The 25,700-nt window shown below is 34.8% G+C and overlaps 2 protein-coding genes across 2 annotated transcripts; both read right to left on the bottom strand.

Moving 5' to 3' along the window:
* Positions 1-543: 543 nt before the first annotated feature.
* On the bottom strand, positions 544-20,638 carry LOC100246455 (magnesium transporter MRS2-11, chloroplastic). The gene is made up of 14 exons (XM_010653441.2): positions 20,215-20,638; positions 20,069-20,141; positions 19,738-19,808; positions 18,997-19,082; positions 18,768-18,858; positions 13,746-13,814; positions 11,597-11,677; positions 11,232-11,397; positions 11,068-11,113; positions 3,296-3,376; positions 1,910-1,992; positions 1,515-1,558; positions 963-1,007; positions 544-793 (listed from the first exon to the last, which is right to left on the bottom strand). Exons 1-14 carry the CDS (start codon positions 20,566-20,568, stop codon positions 731-733), a joined length of 1,353 nt encoding a protein of 450 aa, XP_010651743.1. The 5' UTR covers positions 20,569-20,638; the 3' UTR covers positions 544-730.
* A 2,037-nt stretch (positions 20,639-22,675) lies between these two features.
* LOC109122778 (protein ATAF2-like) lies at positions 22,676-24,082 on the bottom strand. The gene is made up of 2 exons (XM_019220504.2): positions 23,587-24,082; positions 22,676-23,489 (listed from the first exon to the last, which is right to left on the bottom strand). The coding sequence occupies exons 1-2, from the start codon at positions 24,068-24,070 to the stop codon at positions 22,975-22,977; spliced, it is 999 nt and encodes a 332-aa protein (XP_019076049.2). The 5' UTR covers positions 24,071-24,082; the 3' UTR covers positions 22,676-22,974.
* Between the last annotated feature and the right edge of the window lie 1,618 nt (positions 24,083-25,700).

The raw sequence follows: 25,700 nt of genomic DNA on the forward strand, positions 1-25,700 counted from the left end.
AAATTACAGCAGCGAGGATTCCAGAAGTGGAATCCTTGTATTTGGTTCCATGGTTATTGAGACATGTTTCCAATTCTGGAGTTCTGCTATTGGAATGTTGATTAGAATCCTAGATGCCCTCTTAATCCTACCATATATTGCTTATAAACCTTCCGAAGTCTTGGAAACTAGCAGAATCAGTCACAGGTGATCATAAATTTTCACAAGTAACTGAAAAATACGCAGGTCACCATAAATTTTCACATGTGAAACTTGCATTTCTCATTCATGAATCCGATTCCATATTTGTTTATGCTGCTCTCTCTCTCCTCCTAGTTTTGGTTTATTTTTTAACAAAAGGGTTTAAAGGTGAAAAGCCCAGTACCCAGTGCTTGGCAATCCTTGGTGGAGTTTATTCATGGTTCAGTGAAGAGCCTGCTAAACAAACAAATAGGTGGTCTCTATGATAATGCTAAACAAAATAACCGTTTGGCTAAGACCTCCTTTCCCAAACTTCCAAATATTTACTTGGAGGATTTTCGTGGCCCTAAAAACTTTCGGAAATTAAAAAAAAAGAAGAATAAATTACCAAATATTACTAAACGGGGACAATCTCAAAAGGCAATTCTACTTGGATGATGTGGAATTCGTTACACATACTAGAATATGCCCGTCCCCATCACAATTCAAAATCATACTTGTTTACAAAATAATTGCGTCACTCTCAGAGTGCTTATTCACTGCCCTCCCTTCAGGGATATACACTCCAAGCAGGGAGGCATGATTGTGAGAATTTGCAGGGCCTGCTTGGTCTCTGCAACAGTAAAAGCATTCAAACTGCATTCAGTAATGGAACACCTACCCGGTGGTTTTGATGGATGCTGATAGCTTCCAATACAATCTTAAAGCATGGAGTTTTTTTAGTACAAATAGTAGGCTACCAACAGCAACCGAAATCATACTGGTAAAACATTTCCAGGTACCTTGTCAGTCATCTGGTTGAGTGGGAGCTGAATGTTTGATATTATCTGTAAATGAATGGGATATAATATTAGATTCTGAGAATTCATAAGAATAAGTGTATATCAGATTTCTTCAACTCAAGTCTGCCATGAGGAGCAGAAAAACTGCTAAATAAGTTGGAATTTGCTACTTAAAGGGGCCTTCATTAGGTCTGTTCAACTTTCAGGATTTGTGCTTTATCTTTGGGGATCTCTAGAGCTTCTTATCATGAACTCAAATCCATGTGGTAGCAATACTTGTACAAGTGCAGGTATCTAGAACTTACTGCACTTGAATCTTTGAAATTTATAATATCTTCCTTGCCCTAAGATACGAGTACATAAGAAAAAATGCCACAACAGCACCAACAATTATCCCAGCTGTTGTTAGCCAAAAGGCAAACTGCATCAATCCAAACAAGAGGGTAAAAATATATTAATAACAGTGATATAACCTCTCTGATGGTCATGGCAACAAGATTGAGAAGTTAGCAGAACAGGTAAGGAAGGAACAATATTAAAGACTTAACATACCGCATGTTCTTCTAGATAGGACTTCAAGTTCATGCCAAATATTCCTGTAACAAGAAAAGAACAAGACCTTGACATGGGCTTGAGCATGATGATGAATCAGAATAACTGACTTTGGAGGAGAGAATTTGAAAACGTATTTATTGAGTCGGAGAAAGCATATGACATATAGGATCTTTATAATTAAAAAAATGTATAGGGTCATCCTTAGGACACCTAGAACTCACAAATTTATGTTTAGTATGATCACATGCCTTAAAAAAAGTGTCAATCTTCTTATTAAATGGAAAACAAAATGGAGTAGTATCGTATCTATGGGATGTTTACACTTCAAATATTCCCACATGAAATAACTAATACGCAATTCAGTTCTAATTTATTTCTTGTGAAGGAAATACCTGCAACCAGTGCGCCAACTGCTATACAAAATGTCCCTACCTGAAGAAGCAATTCCACTCTGCTTACCTCAAGCCTCCGAGAGCTGATAAGGAAAAAGAGTTGAAATTCACTATTGGACCAACAATTGTCATTGCCTAAGGTAACAACACTTGATTACCCAAAGTGTCAGTTTATCCCATATGTCAGAGGTAAGCATAATTTTCATATGGGAACTAGAAATACAAATTTGGTCTTGTTTGATAATGCATGATTACTGCTGATATTCTAAATTATTTTATATGCACGAGATTTTTCCGTTACCATAAATAAGGTCAGGCCTAGGTTTAGTTCAGACTCTTTAGTCTGGCTTGGCACTATCTAGGTGAACCCCTGTTGGCCACACTCAGGCCAGCACATTGCCATGGAATTCAGTGATCAGCCTGGCCCAACCCAAGTTGCAGCCAAAGTTGACTCCCCACAATAGAGTAGTGAGAAAAAATGAAGCAGAAGCAGGAGTCCACCTAATGTTAAAAGTTTTATTAGGCAGGAATGTCTGGAGGGTAATGGTATCTTGTGTGTATATATTTTCACAATGATGATACAATTACAAATATTAAATTAAATTTAGGGCCAGTATTTAAAAAAAAACAGTTTCTTCTTTGTCTTCTTTTCTTTTTTCTTAAGAAAAAAGAAAAGAAAAGAATGAAAGAAAGAAAGAAAGAAAGGAGGGCATGAAACCCTAAGAATTTCCAACCTTTTTATATTTGGGAATCATGAATTCATGAATTTGGAATCATTAGTATGGATTCCCCACAATCAGTACACAGATTATCCAAGTCTACCCATTTCTATGCACTCAAGTTATCTGTGTTTGTCATTTATTTTGTTGAGTTCCACCCTCACTTCTTGACAGGCATCTCAATCTTCTTCTTCTTCTTCTTTATTATTATTATTATTATTATTATTTTCTGTTTGATTAATAATATTTTCATAAAAGAAAAAAGACATGGGTAATATCTTCTTTCCCAATGCAAATTCACACTATTTGCACAAATACAAAACCTTAGGTCAGTGGATTTTGAGACAGCTTGTGGCACAATAAGATCAATACTTCTCTAGTAACACTTCAAAATGGAGACCAATTCCTTTTCTTTTCCTTTTTAGTTAAATAAGAATACTTTGGGAGGCTGCTTTTACAAGATTTCATCTTGCTCAAAAACAAAAGCCAAGGATCCAAGGATCTTGTAACTTAAGCTGAGTGAGGGAAAGAGGTTTATGAGTGTGAGGGAAAGAGGTTTACTTATTTGGTGGGCTATCCTGTTTATTTCATGAATATATTAATTCATTTGAAAATCCATCAAAACAAACGTACACTATATATTGACACCATCAGTTATCATCCAAACCTTAAATTAACAGCAATTGAATCTTCCATTTCTCTGGCAGAATCAAGAAGCCTTTCAGCCTGACCATGACAAGATTCACATCTGCAAGGGGAAAGAAGACATTGAAGCTAGCCCTGGAAATGGATAACATAAGCAAGCTAGTAATATTTCTGTTTCACAACACCAAGTCAAAATAACAGGCAAGTTCAAACCCAACTAAACAGAAATTTCTTAAAAGCTTTATGCCTTATATCTATTCCATTAAGTGGAACTGAACTTGAAAATACTACATGTAATAAACATGCCCTTGAGGCTTGGCTCAAGTCATAAAGGGTTGGGAAGGGTTTGTGGGAGGTTCCAGGTTAAAAAACTAACTAAACATGAATTTTATCCCAAAAAATTAATTAAAAATGAAACTTCTTAGGTAGCTTTGCCTGAGGAAGCTAGTGGAGCTCGAGTAAGATTGTTACACAGACTTGCAGGTCCAAGTTTTCCACCTAATTTGAACAACTTCAAGTAATATACTAGCAACAAAACTAATAAGATCCATTCAAGCAAACAACCAAAAACAATATAACACAGGAGAATGTAAGAAGTCAAGAAAAAGAGTATACAACTGGCACCTGCTACATGCTCCAAGGATCCTGAAAGAAAATGTATTCCAGATAAAAAAAAAATTTGAACTTTATAATTGGAAATGCACTAGAAAAGTGTGTGAAGCACCTCTCTAAATATTCAAGGCACTATAATTTAGGTGCTTCAGCCTTCAGGCATAAGGCCACATGCCTATATGAAAATGAAAACGGAACAACATGCATTCATTGATGTGAATTTCAAGTTACCTATTTTTCTATTTTTCTGGCTAATAAACAACTTACTATTTTCATCTGCTCTGCTTTCCTTAGAAACCCACTAACTACAGTGTTGCTGGGTCAGTGACTTGGTGGATCCTAAAGAGCTTCATCTTAACCCAAGTTCACTGCATATATGTTTTCTCTTGTTACCTGTTTTTCATCAGATTATTCAAGGCAGACAGAAATTTTCACCCTCATGATGCTGGCGCAGTAATAAGGGCTGGGGTGGGCATTCTTTAGTTGGGGAAAAAAATAGCAACAATGGATGCTTTGAAAGATTTTTTTAGTTGGGGAAAATGGAACAACAATTGATTCTTTTTTTTTAGATTTTTCTCCAGATCACCATTCACTGAAACCACATTACTAGCTGCTCTTGATGTCAGTCTACAGACTGACTCATTTAACCTACTAAATACTAGTTGGACAGGAATGCAAGCTCTTACAGTGGGCCCACAAGACTCATGTTTTCACTTGTTAAATGGCAATCGAAGATAGTCCCTTTTTTTTTGGCTAGAAGATAAGCTTACCATCTTTGGCATCCTTCTAGGGAACTTCTGGTCTGTTAGAGGCCAGGCAATGTAAGGGAGGCTTTTCCTCATCATGCTTGCTTTTTGAGCAGAACACCTGCACTTGATTACTTATATGATGCCTTTCTTCCTTGATCCCCAAAAGGGAGATCTATCAAAGCTTTGTCACCATCCAGTGCTGATGATGGATGGGGGTGGGCTACATGGAAATTGGTTGTCCTTCTAGCAGTTCTCCAACCTGGTGGAAGTGCTCTATTTTTTTGTTGTTATCAAATGCATCATTGCCCAAGTCATCATTTGAAGAAAGATGCATTGAGATGAACCATCTTCCAATGCTTCCATTTGGATTGGATGCCCCTACTATTACCTTTCCATTTAACTGACTCATTAAGGAAATAATAGGGACATGCTCCTCTTGATAATTTGTTTGAACCCCCAAAATCCACATCCACCATTGTTTTTCATCCTACCAGCAGGGTTATGATGGCCAACAAATATGGGATCAAAGCACTTGCCTGTGTCCTCCCAGTTTCCTTACAAAGCAGGCTGATCTTCCCAAGCTAAGTCCTCTCAATTAATCATATTTCAAGTTCTGGGTGCAGTTTTTGATGTTAATAAGCATCCTCTGCTGTCCAATCCATCCACTGGGGTTCCAAAGTCCTTTTCAATTAAATCAGCCGCATGACAACCATTGTCAAAATCTTTGCTGCTATGATGGAACATCATACTCTGCCCCAAAGTCCTTAGGTTAATTGTACTTCCATTTTCCTCCAGATATGGTTTATGAATGGCTCCATTTGAACCTTTTCCATCAATTACTTTTAGTGAGATTGTGCATGTTCCTTTTCCCTTTTCAGTTGCCATTTGGAAACCCCCACAGTAGTAGAAACAGGGTCATGAGGATGCAGGTGAGACAAAGCACCAGTAACTGCAGACTCACCTGGCTCCTCACAGCTCATCCCTCCATCTTCCCCTTGCACTTCAGATTTTGCAAAAGCTTTTGCAGGTATGACACAGCCTCTAATTTCCCTTATTTCTTCACCAGCTGTTGCATCTCAAGTTCAAGAGCATGAAGAATGGCATCTCAACCAGCATATTTCTCTCTTTTCTTTATCAGGATGCCCTGGGAGGAGTCAGCCCTTTGAGTACAATCATCAAATTCACCACACCAAAATGATTATTTTGGACCCCTTTGGAAGGAGAGAAATCGAAGAGCCTTTGAAGATTCAGACTTGATAGACCATGCTATTTTACGCTCCTTCATGTATATGTTTTTGGAGTGGGTTAGGGTACATTTGGGGTCTAGCACTTTGTCTTTATTTGACTTTATTAATTGGTGGGGTTGTAAGCGAGGTGAAGGTGTTGTTTTTGTGAATCCCTCCCCTTTTTTGGCCTTGTATACATCATGTATACTTTAGGCACGTTTTAGACGCTTTTAATACAATTGCTTTTACCTATCAAAAAAAAAAAAAATCACCACATTAAAATGCCTTCACATGGTTGGATTTTGCTAAATTATACCAATCCACAGTAGCATCTTCTCTTCCAAGCTTAGGTGATTGTGTGGCAGATGCATTAGCAAAACATGAAGCTAGACATACGGTTTCCTATGTAGGAGATATTGTATCTTTGTAAATTGTAGCTAGATTTGTCTTTTTGAACTAGCATATACTTATCCACATTTTGTTTATCAGACTTTATATATAGGATTGTGTACTTCTTGGAAAGATTTCTCATCCTTCTTTGTACTTAATATTTCATTGCGATGAAATTGTTGCTTCTTATTAACTAAATAAATAATAAGGCATAATTCCAGTCACTTTCTCCTCATTTTTTTTTTAAATAATAACAAAAGCGGAAAGCCATCATTTCAATGGGGAAAATTGGGCTGGAATTTCATTTGATTAATTCCTTTACACATGATTTTTTTATTTAATTATCCACCCATTTCCTCTTCCACTAGGTCCAATTGCAGAGCTGGGAGCATGTGGCTGCCTCCTCCTAAGGATAAAGTTAAATTCGTCTCTAATGGCTGCTCTGGGTCCCTGGCAGCTCAGATCAGTTCCACTGTCTACAGAGATCATGTGGAAAGCCTACCTTTGAAGGTGAGACATATCATAGTGGAGTTGTTGGCTCTTATAGAGACTAGAGAGCCTTAGTTTGTTGCTCTGGGACTTGGCACATACCTTATGCCAAGGTGCTTGACCTATGAGCAACCTCCAGGCAGGTAGTTCTATAGTGGACGGGAGCTAATAAGAAGGCAACAGGTCAGAACAAGGGGCCAATTTTTTACAGGATTTTAGGATCACCCATGCTGATGTTTTTTTATGAATTCTTTACAGGTGCAATCCATATGTTCCTTGTTTTTGTTTTCTTGGGGGATCTCCTATCCTTCTCTTATGTTCCTCATTTCTTTCATTCATATGTTTCTGTTTACGGCTGATTTAAATAAATAAATACATCCACACTGAAGAAAATGCTAACAGTTTTAAACCATGTAAATTGCACATATATGCATATAATAAAATAATAAATGAGAACATATGCTTGATGTGTGGTGAACCACCATTTGGTATTTAGACAAACCACAAAGTTACTTTCATAGTGAGTATCATTTGGAAATCACTAGCCAACCTATTTTCTAATGCATGACATTTTATTAGTTTATAAATAATATTAATAATTTATGAGATCACAATTATGTTATATTTTAATTAACATGTATATCAAATTATAATATATTGTAATATTATCTTAAAATTGTATTACATATAAGGATTTTTTTATTTTTTATGGAACAAATTAATATATATCATTTCTCTAATAGTTTCAACTAAGGGATTTACCTCTCACAAGGGGCTGCTTTACTTGGTGTGGGGGCATGAATAATAGATCCTCTTCTAGGATAGATCATTTCTTGGTCTCAGAAGAGTGGGAGAGCCATTTTAATGGTCTTTCTCAAAAGTTGCTACCCAAACCCACTTCTAACCATCTATTCTTCTAGATGGGGGTGAGATCAGAGGTGGCAAAACTCCTTTCCGTTTTGAGAACATGTGGCTGAGAGTGGAAGGGTTCAAAGATCTGGTTAGGAGATGGTTGACCGGTTATACTTTCAGTGGCTTGTTTAGCCACATCTTAGCTTGCAAGCTAAAGGTGTTGAAGCAGGATCTCAAAAAGTGGAACAGAGGGCTGATTGGGAATGTTTCCTCCAATGAAGAATCTGCCCTTTCCCAGATTGGTTACTACAATGCTAGAGACAGAGATTTAAGTCTTTCCCCTAAAGAGTCCAAGGCTAGAAGAAGGGCTATGGAGGATTTCAACAAGTCGACAAGCATGGAAGAGACTTTGTGGAGGCAAAAATCGAGACAACTATGGCTGAAAGAAGGGAATAAAAACTCTTGGTTTTTTCACAAGATGGCTAATGCCCGGAGAAGAAGGAATTTTTTGGTTGCTATCAAAGTAAATGGAAGAAGGTTGCCAAGGGAAGATGAGATAAAGGAGGAGGTGGTTAACACTTTCCAAAGAGTTTTGTTAGAAACGGATGATTGGAGACCAAGCATTAACGGGTTGCCTTTCCTAGTGCTGGACAATGAAGATTCGAGGGCCACGGAGAATCCTTTTTCGGAGGAAGAGGTCCTTGCAGCGCTATCCAGTTTGTGCAGGGATAAGGACGGCTAGGGGTCCTAATGGGTTCTCCTTAGCCTTTTGGCAATTTTGTTGGGACATTGTGAAGGTTGAGGTGATAGGTTTCTTTGCTGATTTTTTTGAGACAGGTTTTTTGAGAGAAGCCTTAATGCCACTTTTATTGTGCTCATTTCCAAGAAAGGGGGTGCAGAGAATTTGAAGGATTTTTGCCCTATAAGTTTAGTAGGGAGCCTTTATAAGCTTCTTGCTAAAGTTTTAGCTAACAGGTTAAGAAGAGTGGTTGGGAGAGTAGTTTCAAATTCCCAACATGCTTTTGTGGAGGGTAGACAAATCTCGGATGCAGTCCTCATAGCAAATGAGGCCTTAGACTCAAGGGTAAAAAGCTCAGAAAGGGGATTCATTTGCAAAATGGACATTGAGAAGGCCTATGACAATGTGAACTAGTATTTCTTATTAGCAATCATGGAGAAAATGAGTTTTGGGGCTAAGTAGGTTAGGTGGATGAGGTGGTGCTTTTCTTCTGCTCATTTTTCGGTTCTGATTAATGGAACTCCTACTGGTTTCTTTGTAAGTTCCAAAGGCCTGAGGCAGGGAGATCCCCTTCCCCATTTTCTTTTCATTTTGGCAATGGAGGTGCTTTCTAGTATTTTGAAGAAGGCTATGGAAAGGGGATTCATTCAGGGTTTCTTGGCTAGTGGAAGAGGAGGTGAGGGTAAGGTGGTGTCCCATCTACTTTTTGCAAATGGTACTCTGATCTTCAATGACTCAAACAAGGAGCATTTAGAGGTTTAAGTTGGGTGTTCATGTGGTTCAAAGTGATTTATGGCTTAAAAATTAATTTGGATAAAAGTGAGTTAATCCTAGTGGGGAAGGTTTCTAATAAAGAGGATTTGGCTATGGTGGTGGGTTGCAAAGTGGGCTCTCTCCCCTCTACTTATTTGGGTCTCCCCTTGGATGCTTCTTTTAAATCCGTTCAAGCTTGGGATGTAATGGAGGAAAGATTTCAGAAAAGACTTGCTCTATGGAAGAGACAATACTTGTCAAAAAGAGGGAGATTGAATTTATTAAAGAATACCTTATCTAACTTGCCAATTTATTATCTATTTTTATTTGTGATTCCTTGTAAGGCAAGTCTTAGATTAGAAAATATTTAAAGGGATTTCCTTTGGGGGGGGGGGGAGAAGAACTCTAAAGAAAGCCCCATCTTGTATGTGGGCAATTGTTGGTTTCGATAAAAAGGAAGGGGGTTTGGATGTTAGAAAGCTTTCTTTGCTAAATAAGACCCTTCTTGGGAAGTGGTGTTGAAGATTTGCTTATGAGAATGAGTCCTTTTGGAAACAGGTGGTTGTAAGGAAGTATGGAGAGGAAGAAGCGGGTTGGTGTTCTAGATGTTTGATGGAAGGCTATGGGGTGGGCCTTTAGAAGGCGATTCGGAGTGGGTGGAAGGTGTTTTATAAAAGGGTTGGCTTTATGGTGGGGAATGGCAAGAGGGTAAGGTTTTGGAAAGATAGGTGGTGTGGGAAGGAACCCTTAGTTGTGCCTTTTCCAGAGTTATTTGCAATGGCCAGAGATAAAGAAGTTTGGTGGGCCAAATGTGGGAATAGGTTGGGGAAGTGGGCTGTTGGAATCCAGTATTCACAAGACAAATTGATTGGGAATTGGGAAACGTGGAAGGGTTGCTTAGAAAATCGCAAGGGCAAGTGATAAGAGAAGGAGTATAGGATGTTATGGTTTGGCGGCTGTCAAAGGGAGGCACCTTTTCAGTCAAATCTTTCTACTTCTCCTTAGCAGGTTGCTCCTCGCAAGGATTCCCCAGAAGCATGGTATGGAATCCCTAGGTGCTAATGAGAGTTAGCTTCTTTGCTTGGGAAGCAGTTTGGGACAAAATTCCAACTCTGGATCAGCGAAAAAGGAGGGGGTGGAGTCTACCAAGCAAATGTTATTTGTGTAAAGGTAAAGAGGAGTCAGCAAAGCATATTCTCCTTCACTATCCTAAGGCAATCATGTTGTGGCACCTTGTTTTTGCTATGTTTGGTGTACAATGGGTAATGCCTCTCTCAATCAAGGATGCCCTCTTTAGTTGGTGGGTGCCTTTGTTGGGAAGAAAAGAAAAAAGGCCTGAAGAGCAACTTCTCTGTGCTTATTTTGGACTTTATGAAAGGAGAGAAACCAAAGAGCCTTTAAAGATTCAGCACTAACAAACCATGCTATTTTATGTTCTTTTATGTACAAGTTTTTAGAGTAGGTTAGGGTACATTTAGGGTCTAGTTCTTTGTCTCTTTTTAATTTCATAGATTGGTTGGGCAGCAAGTGAAGTGAGGGTGTTTTTTTTTTGTCCTTCCCCCCTTTTTGCCTTGTATACACCGTGTATACCTTAGACGTTTTTTTTTGGTGCTTTTAATACAATTGCTTTACTTATCAAAAAAGATAAAATATCCTTTCTTGAATGGAATTATTACATTTGATGAAAAGGGGTATAAAAGAGCTCAAAATAAGTTATCACACTATTTATCCTATACAATTTTTAACTAAACATAGAATTAGGATTTCTAATTTTGGCCCATGTTTTACTGCTTGTACTAAAACATGGCCTGAATGACTAGTGTAAATATGGATTCTCTAACATTGAGTATCACAGCGATAAATTTTTTTAAAGTGTCATTATTTCATATCTAAGGTTCACATTAAGTAGAAGAATTTTGAACTCAAGATTCAGTGCTATACAAAAAATGCTTCATATGCACTTGAATTGGGATTGTGAAATAACCTTTGAAGATAGTTTTCCAAAAGCATTTCAATTTCTTCCTCCTCTTCTACAAATAGAAAAATCAAATAAAATAGAAACATATTAGTACAATATTGCATGGAAATTTACAAGTTCCCTTAATGTAAAACATTTCTATCACAGACAAAGAAAACTTTTTAACATACCTTCAGCAATCTGTTTTTCTAGAGGAACAGAGCATTCCATGTTTTCATTCCCTTTCACAAGTGTGCAGTTTTTTCCCATGATACACATACGGCGTATTTCATGGGGGTCCTCTAGAAGATCAAGCAACATTTGTTTGAGAGCTCCAGCCCTTGAACCTAATTCAACCTTCCAATAAAAATAATTAAAGCTCAGATGTTTCTCCTTTTTTTTTTCTTTTTTTTTTTTTGATAAGCAACCTTCCAATAAAAATAATTAAAGCTCAGATGTTTCTCTTTTTTTTTTGATAGGTAAGAAAGCTCAGATGTTTCTCATTGCCATTAAAGCATAACTTGGTGGATTACAATGAACCGTAGTTAAACTATACCAAAGTTTGCTTGCTAAGGCGAAGTTGCTCCAATATGTCAGCAGTTAATCGGTTTGGTAAAACCTCAAGCAGAGCTTGGACCTGAAAGCACAAATAGTAATGAATTTAAGAAAAGAACATGAAAAATAAATTAGTTTTTAACAAGAAACCAAAAGTGGCAACTTCTCATCCGTAAGGCAGTCATGCAGAAATAGGGATGGCAATGGGGCGGGTCATTTCGGGTACCCGCCCCGCCCCGCCCCTAATGGGGTGGGATATTATTTTTCTAAACGGGTATGGGACGGGTTTGGGATTTTTTTTGAAACCCGGGGCGGGTTCGGGGCGGGTTCGGGTATTGCCCCACCCCGCCCCGCCCCGCCCCGATTATATATAAAATTAAAATTAAAATTAAATTTAATTTAAAATTTAAAATTAATTTAATTTAAATTTTATTTTATTATTTTTAATATATAGATAATAATAAATTATTTTTAATAAAATAAGTTATAAAAAATATAACTATTTAATTATTTATAAAATATATTTATTTTAATATAATTAAAAAATTTTAAAAGTAATTTTTTAAAAAAATTAAAATTAAAATTAAATAAAAAGCTAAACGGGGCGGGTATGGGAATGTAGCATACCCGCCCGCCCCGCCCCGCCCCGCCCCGCCCCGCCCCGTTTAATTTTTTAAATGGGACGGGGATGGGAATTGATTTAAATAAACGGGGCGGGGTTGGGAGGGGGGCGCCCCGCCCCGAACCCGCCCCGTTGCCATCCCTATGCAGAAAGGACCATAAGTGGTTTGTAAAACTCAGAAGAGGGGTGTGGATGATTGATGTTTATGTGTATGACTCTCAAACAAAAAATCCAAATGGAAGAAACAGAACAAAACAAAGAACAGACAACGATGAACAATTAAAAAAAAAGATCATGTCAAAAAATTATCTTCCCAGTTATCCTCAAAATAATAAATCTGGCTCTGTATCCTATCCATTGCTCCTTGTTAAATGATGTCAAGCGTTTAAACTTGAGGTTGTGAGAAGCCTGAAATTTTCTTACCAAAAACAAAATTGTTATCCTAGAGAAACAGAACTATAAGGATGCAATAAAAAAACAAGGATCATGTCAAAAAATTATTTTCCAAGTTATCCTCAAAATAATAAATCTGGCTTTCTGTCCTATCAGATGCATCCTTGTTAAATGATGTCAAGCGTTTAAACTTGAGGTTGTGAGAAGCCTGAGGTTCTCTTACAAAAAACAAAATTGTTATCCTAGAGAAACAGAACTATAAGGATGCAATAATTTTTTGGGGGCATGCAATCTGTTATCATCCAATCAACTGTAAGACCGCCTTTTCAAGTGAAAGTTAAATGGAAATATATCTTGGAATTATGTGAACCTTGGATGCATGTTTTATATCCATAATTAGCCCCAAACAAAGCCAATCAGCCAACATTACAAACTAAATCATGTCCATTTGTTTATTTTCCAAAATCATCTATCTGATTAATTGTCAGTTGTTTTACTGGAAGATAAGTAAATTCACGTGTACAAAGAGGAAAGGATTGAGATTGGCTTGAGTTGTATCTACACTAGCAGGACGGTCTACAAAGCATGCATTATCAAATAGTCTTCCTATAAATTGATGTTTATACAAGTATGCAACAAGTATTGGAATGTCAGAGGGGCCAATGTTAGCAACAAGAGGTACAGTATCAAGGATTTGATAAGATTGCAGAAAGTGAACTTTGTTTGCCTACAAGAAGGTCATCTGGGGGCATTCTGTTTTTCTAGGTCTTTAGGGCATTGGTTTTGTACCAGGTGGTGGTTTGTTGTAGCTCTTTTCCAAATGCTTTTAATTTAACTGCTTATTTCACCTAGTATAAGAATGCAACTAGTGTAAGAATGGATTATGATTGGCTGTACTCCTTGTAAAAGGATATTCTAGAAGACTGTCATGAGAAGATGGGTGCCTGCAGCAGCAGCAACAAATCATAGAATGTCCAGGTGCTAGGCCAACCACATTCCCTTAATTGATGGGAGGCAGTTTTAGTCCAGTAACTTATTCTTGAAATAAATGGTGCCGAAGAAGAGATAAAAATACAAGAAAAAAGAAAAAAAAAAAGGGGAAAAAAAAACTATACTCACTAGCTCCCATACTCACACGAGGTTCTAGATCCATCAGTTTCTGCTCCAAACGCTGTATCCTTGAAAGCAAGGCTGCTTCAACGACCTGAAAGTACCACATTGCAAACCTTTTCATAAATTCCAGATAACTATATGGTAGAAATATTAAATAGTAAAGGCTTAAGATGAACTAAAAATAATTTTAAACTCCCGAAGACCATATGGTTGAAACATTGTAAAATACAAATGATAGGATGAATACATAGTTGATTGCCATGGGTTGAACCTTGAGATCAATACACCCATAAAAGTACACTAACGAGCAACATTAACGCATCATCTCTTCTTTGCAACAAATATAAGTTTAAATTTTTTTAATGCATGATGGTTGGAATTGGCTCCTTACCAAAAGCACTGAGGATAAACTATTACACAATCAGTACATGGTATGGCCTTGAAGTTGAGGCCAGAAAAGAAATTATCAGAATGAGAGAAAAATTGACTGAAGCAATTTTCTTTGTAATTTGTTGTCTTGGACAAAGATGTATATAGATGAAAGCCCAATGTCCTTAATTGACTGAAAACCATTTTTTTTCCCTGTCCTAAATTTTGCCCCCCTAAAATTAATTTCCTGGCTCTACCACTGTTCGAATCCTTATTTTATTATTAATAATGATAATAATTCATTCTTTAAATGTCAGGATGGTTATCATAATATTTACCTCTTTTGCAACAGCTGCATTTTTCTAATAATGTCTATGTTTGGAGTGACAATTGATACAATGGACCCCTTAGTTTTGGTTGGAAGCTTAATTTTGATGGCAGGTACTTCTGCTGGTTGGGTTTTGAAGGATAGTAATGGAGTGATAAAGTTACCACCAAATTGCTCCGTAATACTTCTATCTGATCATTGAATGCACATTTCTATAGGATGAACCACTGTTTTCAGTAAATTAAGACACTAGAAGCATTGAATTTGAAGGTGACTCTGAAGTTGTGATTAATGCCCAAGCTACTAGTTTAAAAAGATATGATTGTTTACACCTTAGATGATTGTGGTGTGATCACATTTTTTAAAGAGTCTAATCTATTGGCTGATATAAATTGCTGAGAGGTTCTCTGCTAGGTTCTCTAGAATTTGGATACATGATTTCCCATTAAACTTTATCTATATTTGCCAACAGCATACTAGAGTGTTATCAGGTAGTATTGATGACAAAATTTAGGGGAATGTGTAGTCAGCCAGTTCTCTCATTTTATGATCGAAGATGTGCAAACCTGTGATCAAGAATCTATGCTCTGAATTTCCTTACAGGCCCTAGATTGGTTGTTGCTCATAGGGACATGTGGAGTCCATATGAGACAGTGATTCATTGAGGTTTTACCGAATTGCATGATTGGTTGAATTCTTACTGATTTCCATTTAAAGGAACACAACTGCCTTCTTTCCTTTATTTTTTTCACAAAGAAAAAAGGTAATTACACTAGATAGTAAAAGAATCAACAGTTCACTTTGTTTTACATGCTCCTTTTTCTAGATTCTCCTCATTTTTATCCTTCCTCTTCAAAGAACATGGTAAAGCTCTTATTCTTTTCAACATATCAGCAACTAAAAATAGGAAATTTCCATTTTATTTGAAACCCAATGCTGATTAGGGAGAAAGGTGGAAACTATTCCTGTTGTCAATAACACTGTTCTTTACATGCACCTTTCTGGAAAACTACCAACAGGTATAAACTATAAATTACATTCCGCTATGGTTAAGTCTGACATATGGAAACATTTGAGAGGCTCAAAGACAGATGCCAGTCTAAAGCAATAATTTTGTGTATAACTTACTAAGTAGATACTTTTAGACATCAATTATTTATAAATACTATACAAGCTAATTAGCTTGTGTTCAGATCTGAAATGATTGTTATCAAAGTCTACTTTAGGGTACACATCCAATGCCATAAATAACCGTAGTTTTTAAAAACTTAGGTATCCATTATGGTATAATGATAGAATACATTTTTTACGTAAAAAAAATATGTATCACTATTACATATCATATCTTATCTTTAACTATATGTTATTACACATATATGATACACGATACATAAACTTATGACTCTTTTGAATAGTTTTTGAGAAAAATCAAGTTCGATTTTTTTCAATTGTTGCATTAATTGATTAAGTTGCACTTTAAGGTTAAAAGATTGATGATAAAAGGGAAAGGGAAGGGTAAAATAACACAACATGGAAACATTCAACACTTGTCAAATACAAACATGAAAGTTTGAAATTTTATGATGAATATTGGGAAGTTGTTATATTAATGATTTGGATGGTTGCCTTGAATATAATGGTCAATGAAACTTTGTTAAATATATTAGTTTTTTTTTCTTTTCCAAATTTTCCTCTTTTTAGGGAGGAGATGATAAGGTTAGATGGTTCAAACTATGAAAGTGCACATAAACATATAGATATTGTTGGATGTCTTAAATTCCCATTTTGTATATAGTTTTTTTTGGTAAAAGATTATTGTGTATAATAATTTATATATTTTTATTTCCTTGTAAAAATATATCCTTATTTTTTTTGATAGTTAAATAAGAGCATGTATTAGAAACTCCTAGAAACGGAGAAAACAGTACACACGAAGTATACACTAAACGCCCAAAAAAACAAGGCAGCATAAAGACAAAAGAGCCCACCCCTTACTTAACAAAATGCCTTGTGCTGTGTTGTTGGCGCATGATGGTTGAAATGGAGCTCATTCATTACACTAATTTCTGTAAGCAATGGTTCATGAGTTGAAAGGTATCCAGAATAATAAAGCGGATCTTGAGTTTTTTGTATAGGACAAAAGGTTTCCATTTCAACATGTCGGTGGTTTCTCCCGGAGGTAAGTGTTGGTTTGGACTGGATTCAAAGACCTTTGAGATTTCAGTCAAGGAGGTCAAAGGGAAGGTGACTGGGAGGCTTTGTGAGAGGGGTCCAAACTTCTCCTCTTGGGTTAGATTCAGTGGCAAGGGCTTGGCTCTGCTGGTGGAAGGAGCAGAGACCTGCAGTGCTCTCAAAGTTGGAGGGTGTGGAAGATCTTGGCTGACAAGCTTAGAAGCCTTGGTGTGTGCTCAGACCAAAGGAGAGAGAAGTCTAAAGCTAGCTCTGTGCAGGGGCTGGTTATAAGGGGGGATGATGAGGGGAAGAGGGGCTCGTTCTCTAACTCTTTCGATAGCCATAATGCAGTAAATGAGAGGAAAAAGACATATAAAGATCATACATGGTATACAGGTGTATGAGGAAGAGTGAGAGATACATGATAGAGTAAGGGGTTACAGTTTAGGGTGTAAATATAAGGAGTTCAAAAACTTGGGAAATTTCAAGGCTGAATATTTGTGTGTTTTTTCTGATCTTTATAACATCCTTTACAATATAGTAGAATAATTCTTTCTCATTTGTAGGTGTATGCATGGCTGGTCAAGCCAATTAAAGCTTAATGTATCTTTGTGTGTGAATGATTTTTTATGTTTATTTACCAACAAATGACATTAAAACTTCCACTGGGCATAACATGTGATATTAGCGCTTCCACTAGCACAAGAACTTATTTTAGTCTATTTTTTGATAAGCAAAGAGAATATATTAAAAGTTTAAAAAAGCTATACACCCATGTATATAAGTTATATGCAAAGGATAACAAAAGACATAGCTTGAAAGAGGGAAAACAAAAGGGAGAAAAAAAAAACCTACCTTCTCCCTCATATAGATCCCACCACATCTATAAAATTGATTAAAGGCATCGATCCTTCTACTATGTAAATCTTAACCCATGATGACAACTTCTAACAAAGTAGCTCTTCAATGATTGAACTACTGCTCTACATTTTAGAATGCTCATCAATTCAAAAAATAAACAAAAAGTTGGCTCTCCAAATCTTCACACATTTTCTTCTCATATAGGAGTCACGCCAACTTAAGAGAGTCTCTCCAACTGAAAAAGCAAGCACCCAAACGACATCAAATAAGGAGAAAAATAACTACCATAAAACCCTAGATTTGGGACAATGAAGGGGGATGTGATCAATTATTCCAATTCACTTTTACATACGTAAAATTTGTTTGCTAATGACCATCCTCTCATTTTGAAACTAATCTAGGGTCAATATCTTCTCCAATTAGCTTTCGAAGCAAAAAACTCACTTTAGAAAAAACCCATGAATTCCAAATAGTGCCCTCTGAGAAAGGAATTGAGCACCCCGACTCGAAAAGACACTATACCACAAGTCCATCCACACCACCCTATCCTTCTCTTCCCTCTTCATAGATTTTCCTTGCAACCTTGAGAAAAATGCTTCTAAATTGTTTAACTACCAATCATTCAAGTGTTTAGCAAAACAAGGATTCTAGTGTCCCCCTCCCTTGTTCTTGCCAAACATCGATTACCCAAGCCTCTTTTGACAAAGTTAAGGCATATAGAGAGGGAAAAGATAGACATAAGGGTTCCTCCCCACACTAGCCATCCTACCAAAACTTCACCCATTTCCCATTTCCCACCTCAAAGGATGTTCTACTATCGAAAAGGTCCCAACAACAAATATCAACAATATATACAAATGTATATGACTTATTGAGATTGGAACTAAAGATTATAGTTAAAATTTAATTCAAAAGATTTATTTTGTTGATTTTGTGATGAATTTATACAATAAGCGTCATATTTTTTTAACCTAAATTATCACAACCTAAGTATTAAATGCTTTGATATATATGATATTGATGAATATCTATGTCTTAACTCTTTTAATCTTATTACCTTTCATTGATTGGCTATATATTGCTTTATACTTCACTCTTCCAATACACGTGCACTTTTTAATATATGCATATTTTTTCTCTATTTATTTTTTATTGCATAGGAACACTTGAGATAAATGATATTATAAGGAAAGGATCCATGATGCATTTTACGACTTAACAACTATGTATACAATAAGTACAGGCCATAAGTAAATAGAAATAGACATACAAAAAAAGACCAACATATTCTAGGATGTATGATACTAAACTAACCTCAAGCTCAAATGGCATTGATGGTCCACCGTTCATGTTTTTAGGGTTCAAGCGAGGCAACAACGAATCCATGAAAGCTTTCCCTCCTTTACTGAAAATGATCAATAATTGTAGCAAAGTTAACTAATTTTATAGTTTAATCTGATTATTTGGTACTAAATAAAAAAATAAATAAAACAATACAGGTCACATGATAAAAACATTTTCTGGTCTAAGAGACAGTGATTACCGATTATAGTCAAATATAAAGACACTCTCTTGCATTGCTATTGCTCGCAATGATCCCAAATTTAATAGTATAGCATGCTCGCGGACCTAGTACATGAATCACCAAAACCGAAACAATGTCAAGTATAACACAAATTTCAGCCTATGAGACAAGGTTCTGCACCTATACTATTTAATTTTTGCCAGAATCCGGTACTAAATTTTTCAAGAACTAAGTTTTGCCTATAAAAAAATAAAAAATAAAAAATAAGAAAATAAAAATTAGGTTTCAATTACATAAGAAAACAGGATTAAATAGAAATCGCACCAGACCTGTTTCCCAAAAGTCACAAATGGTCATACTATTATATTTGGGAGTGGAAAAAATAACTCCACAGTTTCATCTTCAGAGCAATTTTACAATGAATCAAGGATATTATCAAGAGGCATTCTATTCAGTGTTCAGTTGAATTTTTAGAATTTAACTCCCCTAATCAAGTAGATCAGAAAGTTTCCATTGGATATCTAATGGGTATGTTGGAGAAAAATACAAACAAAATAAATGACAACCCTTTCTAAACTTTATGAGCAATTGCATAGAATAATCAATTACAAAGACCAATTCATCACAAAATTATCATCCACTATGAAGTCCATTCTTAAAGGTAAAATTTTCATATCAATAAGCACAGTCAGAAGGCACAGCTAACATAAACAAAGAAAGGAAACAAACAGACTAACACGGAAGAAGATGACATAATACCACCAAAGAAGGCATTGAGTTTGTCAACCACAGTGATGGATCCACGCTCCGTATATCTCTAGGACGAAGTCCTTAAGATAAAAACAAGAAAAGAAAAATCAGATGTAGCTGTGACAGGTCATGCAAATTCTAAAGATTCATCAGGCAATTGACCATTATGAATAAATAAAAAATAAAAATAAAATAAAGGTACAGAGTAAGCATTTGTTTGGCATCGAATTTATGTACCAATCAGATTGGATTGACATGCAAAAGATAATTCTGATTTCATCACCCTAGTGATGCTACTGAGAACAAAACCACAAACTTTATTGAAAATATTTTTACTCACCGCTTGACTTCAACAACTGTCTTCGGTTGATTTTCCTAGTCGACACCTTCCCATCCGACTTCACCTCTACCACCTAAAGCAAGCAGCAATAACAAACCATCATAAAAAATCCGAAAAAGCAGAAATGCAAAAACATTCTTCCTGACCTCATAGACCGGCTCACGAATTCCAAGAGAGAGAGAATCAGTGGACGACGCCGCGATCCTCTGCGAACCACCAGTGGTAGCCACAGAGGCCGGGCGGTCGTCGTTTCCGCCTGTTTGGGTTTCCGAATCGCTCAGGAGATCCTCCTCGGTTGATTTGGAGAAGCATTTCTCCCTCCGGACGGAGATCGGAAACACGAAGGAATTGGCCTTCTTCAAGGAGATCGGAAATGGCGGTGGCCATGAGGAGCGAAAGAATGTGGCGCAGGTGAGGTCAGAGAAGAGGAGGAGGCGGTGAGCAGGTGAGGAGACAGGGAATTGAAGAAGATGCGGAGAAGAGGATGGAGCGAGTGGCATCTCTGGGCAGGAGGCTCGTGATGTGAGACTCTGAGTTCCAAACCTCCAGCCAAGTGGGAACCTTTTTGGATAATATTCAATTCAGCTTTATTAATTTTGATTATTCTTTTTACAATCCTTTTATTTGTCATTTTGTGGTTGACAATACTAAAAAAATAAAAATTGATAGTTTATGGTTTAAAAAAAAAAAAAAAAGAAGGAAAATTGATGCAGGTGAAACGATTACTTTCAAGAACAAATAACTATTGGTTGGAAAAGAAAATTTTTAGGTACGAAAAAATTTCATGACAAAATATTAATTTTAAGTAAAAAAAATAAAAATAAAATTAAAAAATCATACTAAAAGATTATTTTTAAGTATAAAAAAATTTTCATGACAAAATTATTTCTAGACATGAAAAATTTTCTAATAAAATATTACTTTTAAACAATGACAAAAAAATTGTTTTTAAATATAAAAAATTCCATAACAAAATATTATTTTCATCCAAAAAGTTTTTTTTTTTTAATTTGGAAACCGATATTTTAATAATGATAAAAGAAATTTATAATATTTTTATAATTATTTTTAATAAAAAAAATAACATGAAAATACATTGAGTACACCCAATACGTACATGTATCATAAATCTTTATTGAATGTGATATTGGATCTATAAATTTTTAAATATCATAAATTTTCGATCTAATAAATTTGTAAATAAATCATATATCTAAATACTAGATGAATCAATGACTTATCATAATTTTTTTAATCAATTTACTTCTGTATCGACTCATGAGAGAGGGTCAAGATAATTTTACAAATTTTTAATAAATTCGTAGGTGCATTTTCATTTGGAGAACTTATAGTTGTACCCTCATGACCACTCTACTCACCCATTCTATTTATAATTCCACTTCAAAACATTAATACTAATATCACATCCACCTAAATTCTTTTTTAAGCATATTTGAAATTTCATTCTTATTATCTTCCATACCTACTTTCTTCTTTCCCACAAACCGTGAGGCAAAATCATTTCTTCGAGTGAATATATTTTAGTGTCTATGATTTATATAAATTTTGATGTAAAAAAAAATGTTGTAAAGATAGTAGTTATTTTTGTCATAAAAAAAATTCTTAATTTAGTTGGAAGTATAGAAAAATTTGATGTGCGGAAATATAAACAATGTTTCATTATGATTAAAAATTCGTTTGATAGTAATTTTATAAAACATTTTTAAAGTGTGTTTAACAGTGATTTTAGAATGTACTTAAGCATGTATGATATTATAGCTTCAAATACACTTAAGCATGCCTTAAAGTATAGTTATGGATAATGCTAATATTAAGGTTATTTTGGTTATTTAATTAATAGTTATTTTTGTCATAAAATTTGATGTGTGGAAATATAAAGTGTTTCATTAGGATTAAAAATTCGTTTGATAGTAATTTTGGAAAATGCTTTTAAAGTGTGTTTGACAATAATTTTACGAAGTGTTTTTAGAGTTCATTTAATAGTAATTTTATGAAGCATTTTTAATATTTCTAATACATGAAAATTTTCATTATTCAAATATTGGAAATATTATAAATGTTTTTTAAAATCACTCCCAAACGCATTTTTAGTTTTTTAACACTTGAAAATTTATTAAAGATGTAGGAAATGCTTCATAGAATCACTGTCAAATACATTTTTAACCTTTTTAGCACTTAAAATTTTTTATCAAAAGAGTTACTTTCAAATGTTACAAATATTAAAAATATTTTTTAAAATTAATGTCAAACAAGCGCGATAGACTAAATAACTATAAAAAAAACCAAATAAATAGAAAGAAAATTCATGATCATTTGTACAACCCCAATTAAGGGTATGCAAGTAGGCATAGAACCAATGCCAACAAAAGCTACCTATGCCTAAGACAAAGACCACAAGCGAGAAGAAAACAGCTTCAAGAACAGGTAAATCCAAGATACTAAAACCCTTCATGAACCCATGGACTTCAACTCTCCACGAGTTCAGATTCCCTTCGAAGGCACAACATAGTTACCTTCTGAAATTTCTCGCAACAACAGCGTTGGACGGGACATACTCCATTAAAACATTTTCTTTATTTTTGGGTTTTGTATCTTCTTGTAGGACCGAAGCAGTAATCTTATTTTGGAAAAAGTTTGCTTTCACATACTCATTTGACAATATATATAAAATGACACTCAACTTTTCATATTCAACTAATAGTTTCTACTACACTTTTAGGCCAAAGTAAGAATGCTGACTTAGAATAGATATATACTAGAGAGTGAGAGTATTAGCGGCGAGTGACCCACGGCATATGCGGCTGGCTTTGATGATTAGATGCTGTTGGAGCTCGCGGATGCACCCCTCCTGTACAAACTCTCTGGGAAAACCTTCACCAGTGAAACTACGTTGATGCTGAGGCATTATTCCAGGCATAGAAACCCGGATGCAAAACTTCCTGCAGTGGGTTTTGAGGCTCCAACTTCAGGTCCTCCACATACTGGGGTACCGCCGCCCCATAACCGTATGACAACCTTTGATCACCATAGTCAGATAGGAAGCCTTGTCCACCATCATCAACAGTTGTGTTGTGTTGATGATGTGGCTTAACAATCTCTGATTTTTCTGATTTTTTGTATATCTCACATACAACCCACATATCCAATTCTGTCTTTGAGAGTCTATACTCTTTCATTAACCAATTTGTTTTCACTCCATTTTTAGGCTTTCCTTCGTGATAAGCTAATGATTTCTTGTATCCAATCGTCTCGTTATCATCCATGGTGATGGTATGATCACGCGCACTAGCCTTCCAGAATCCATCACCTGCAGTTCTGTTGGGTCTATTCCCATTTGGGTACTTCCTATCTCTTGGAGTAAAGAAATACCACCTCTCATTTACATCTAGTTGGAACATCTCTGCATATAAGTCAACAAGTTTGAGTGTCAAAATAAGTATAAAAATCAAGATAAGATCATCTTTTTATAAAAGAGAAATCAGTCGAGTACTACATACCAAATAGTTTTTGAGGGCTATATTGATAAAGATTAACTTCTCGAATGTTGTTCATCGGTAAGCTTTGATTCATCATCTTTCTCTTCAAGAAAAATAAAATTAATTCTATCTCAGAGGGACGAAACCTAACACCCGGCGGTAAAGAGCGAAAGCATGCATCTCTTTCATCTTGGCCACAATGATTCCATTGAACAAGTTGGTTTTGATTCATCTCCATCGCTCTAAAATTCGTCTCCAACCTTTCATCTTGCACATGGTTTTGATTCATCTCCATTGCTCTAAAATTCATCTTCAGTCTTTCATCTTGCACATGGTTTTGATTCATCTCCATTGCTCTAAAATTCGTCTCCGACCTTTCATCCTGCACATGGTTTTGATTCATCTCCGTTGCTCCCAAGTTCATCTCCATTGCTCCAAAGTAGTTCATCTCCATCCTTTCATCTTGATGATTCCAGTGAACAAATTGGTTTTGATTCGCCTCCATTGCTCCAAAGCGAAAAAGAAGATAAATTTTTTGTATGATTAAAAAATTAGTATGTAGGTTATATATAGGTAGAAAGGTTGACGGAGAGAGAAAGTTGATATAGACGTGTTGCATTGGGAAAGGTTTCTATTTTACTACAACTAAAATACTTGGATTATGTTGTTAGTTGAAATATCCTTTATATCCTTTTTAAAGAGGAGTCCTTTTTTTAAGGATATTTATCTCATAATGTGTTCTCGTAATAGTTTCCCTAAAATCATGGCCAATATTTTAATACTCCAATGCTTTTATTAATCCATTCAAAATTAATTAATTATTTATATTATTTTATATCTTCAACCTTTTCTTTTTCAGTTGTCATAAAATTCTTATTTTAATTTAATTATCACCATTTCTTATATATATATATATATATATATATATATATATATATATATATATATATATATAGTTTTTTATTTTTGTTTTTTTTTTTATTTTTACGTGAATGGATAGTTTAACTTAAGAGTGCGTTTTTTTACCAGAGTTGATCAGGTGTCATCCACTCCCTATGGAGACCCACTAGAATCCCAAAAACAATTTATGACCATTGTTTAGTCCTTTAAAGTTATCAAAATGATTACGTTTGATTGACGTGATATGATAGAATGCGATATGCATATCATAGGATATGATTTCTATAATATTCTTGGATATACATAGTCTATAGACATGATATTTTAAGATAGCATATTAGGTGAAATATGTTATGTTATATTTATATTTAATTTGTAAAATAAATAAAAAAATGATATGAAATATATATTATTTTCAATATTCAAAACAAAAATAATATCACATTCAAATATTTTCTATTTAAAAAAATGAAATTTTGTTATGCTTAATAATATTCATGATTAAAATATTTAAACTTTACAAATAAAAAAATTTATATTATATTATTTAATATATAAAAATAATTTCTATATCATATATTAATAGTATTTTATAAATATTTTTTTTTGTTTTTCTTTTTTAATCATAGATTTAATTTATAATAAAAAAATTATTTTTTAAAATAAGTATACTAAAAAAATAAAACATTGATAAAAAATAAATTTTTGATATTAAGATATGTATATCCCATATCATTATCATGTCATGAGTCCTATCTAAAATTGATAATAATAATACATCCCACCATTTATCATATTTCATATTAGGTTCTTATCACTTATCTTATCCCTAATCCTATCTTATTACTAACTAAATATGGGATATCATATAATATCTCATTTTTTATTTTTTATTTTATCTTATCCCATGTTATATCGTATCAACCAAAAGTTTGAAGGAATATTTATGAATCCCGTTAACTAATATGAACTTCATTTCATCCATTATTTAGATTTGTTTTCCTATATTTTTATTATGTTCGTTGTAAGTTGATTGGTTAAAGGATAATTTTAAACATCATATTACAACAAATTAAATCCACTCTTTATCCTCTCGAGATTGTTGATGAGAAAATTTTCGAGTTTTATCTTGTTTTCATCTATGCATAATAGAAAAAGTTAATTGGACGGAGTGGTATTTATATTTTTTAACTTTTTGTTAAAAATAACTTATTTTCATATTTTAAATTGTTTGT

This window comes from Vitis vinifera, chromosome 6, assembly GCF_030704535.1.
Source record: "Vitis vinifera cultivar Pinot Noir 40024 chromosome 6, ASM3070453v1".
NCBI lineage: Eukaryota > Viridiplantae > Streptophyta > Magnoliopsida > Vitales > Vitaceae > Vitis > Vitis vinifera.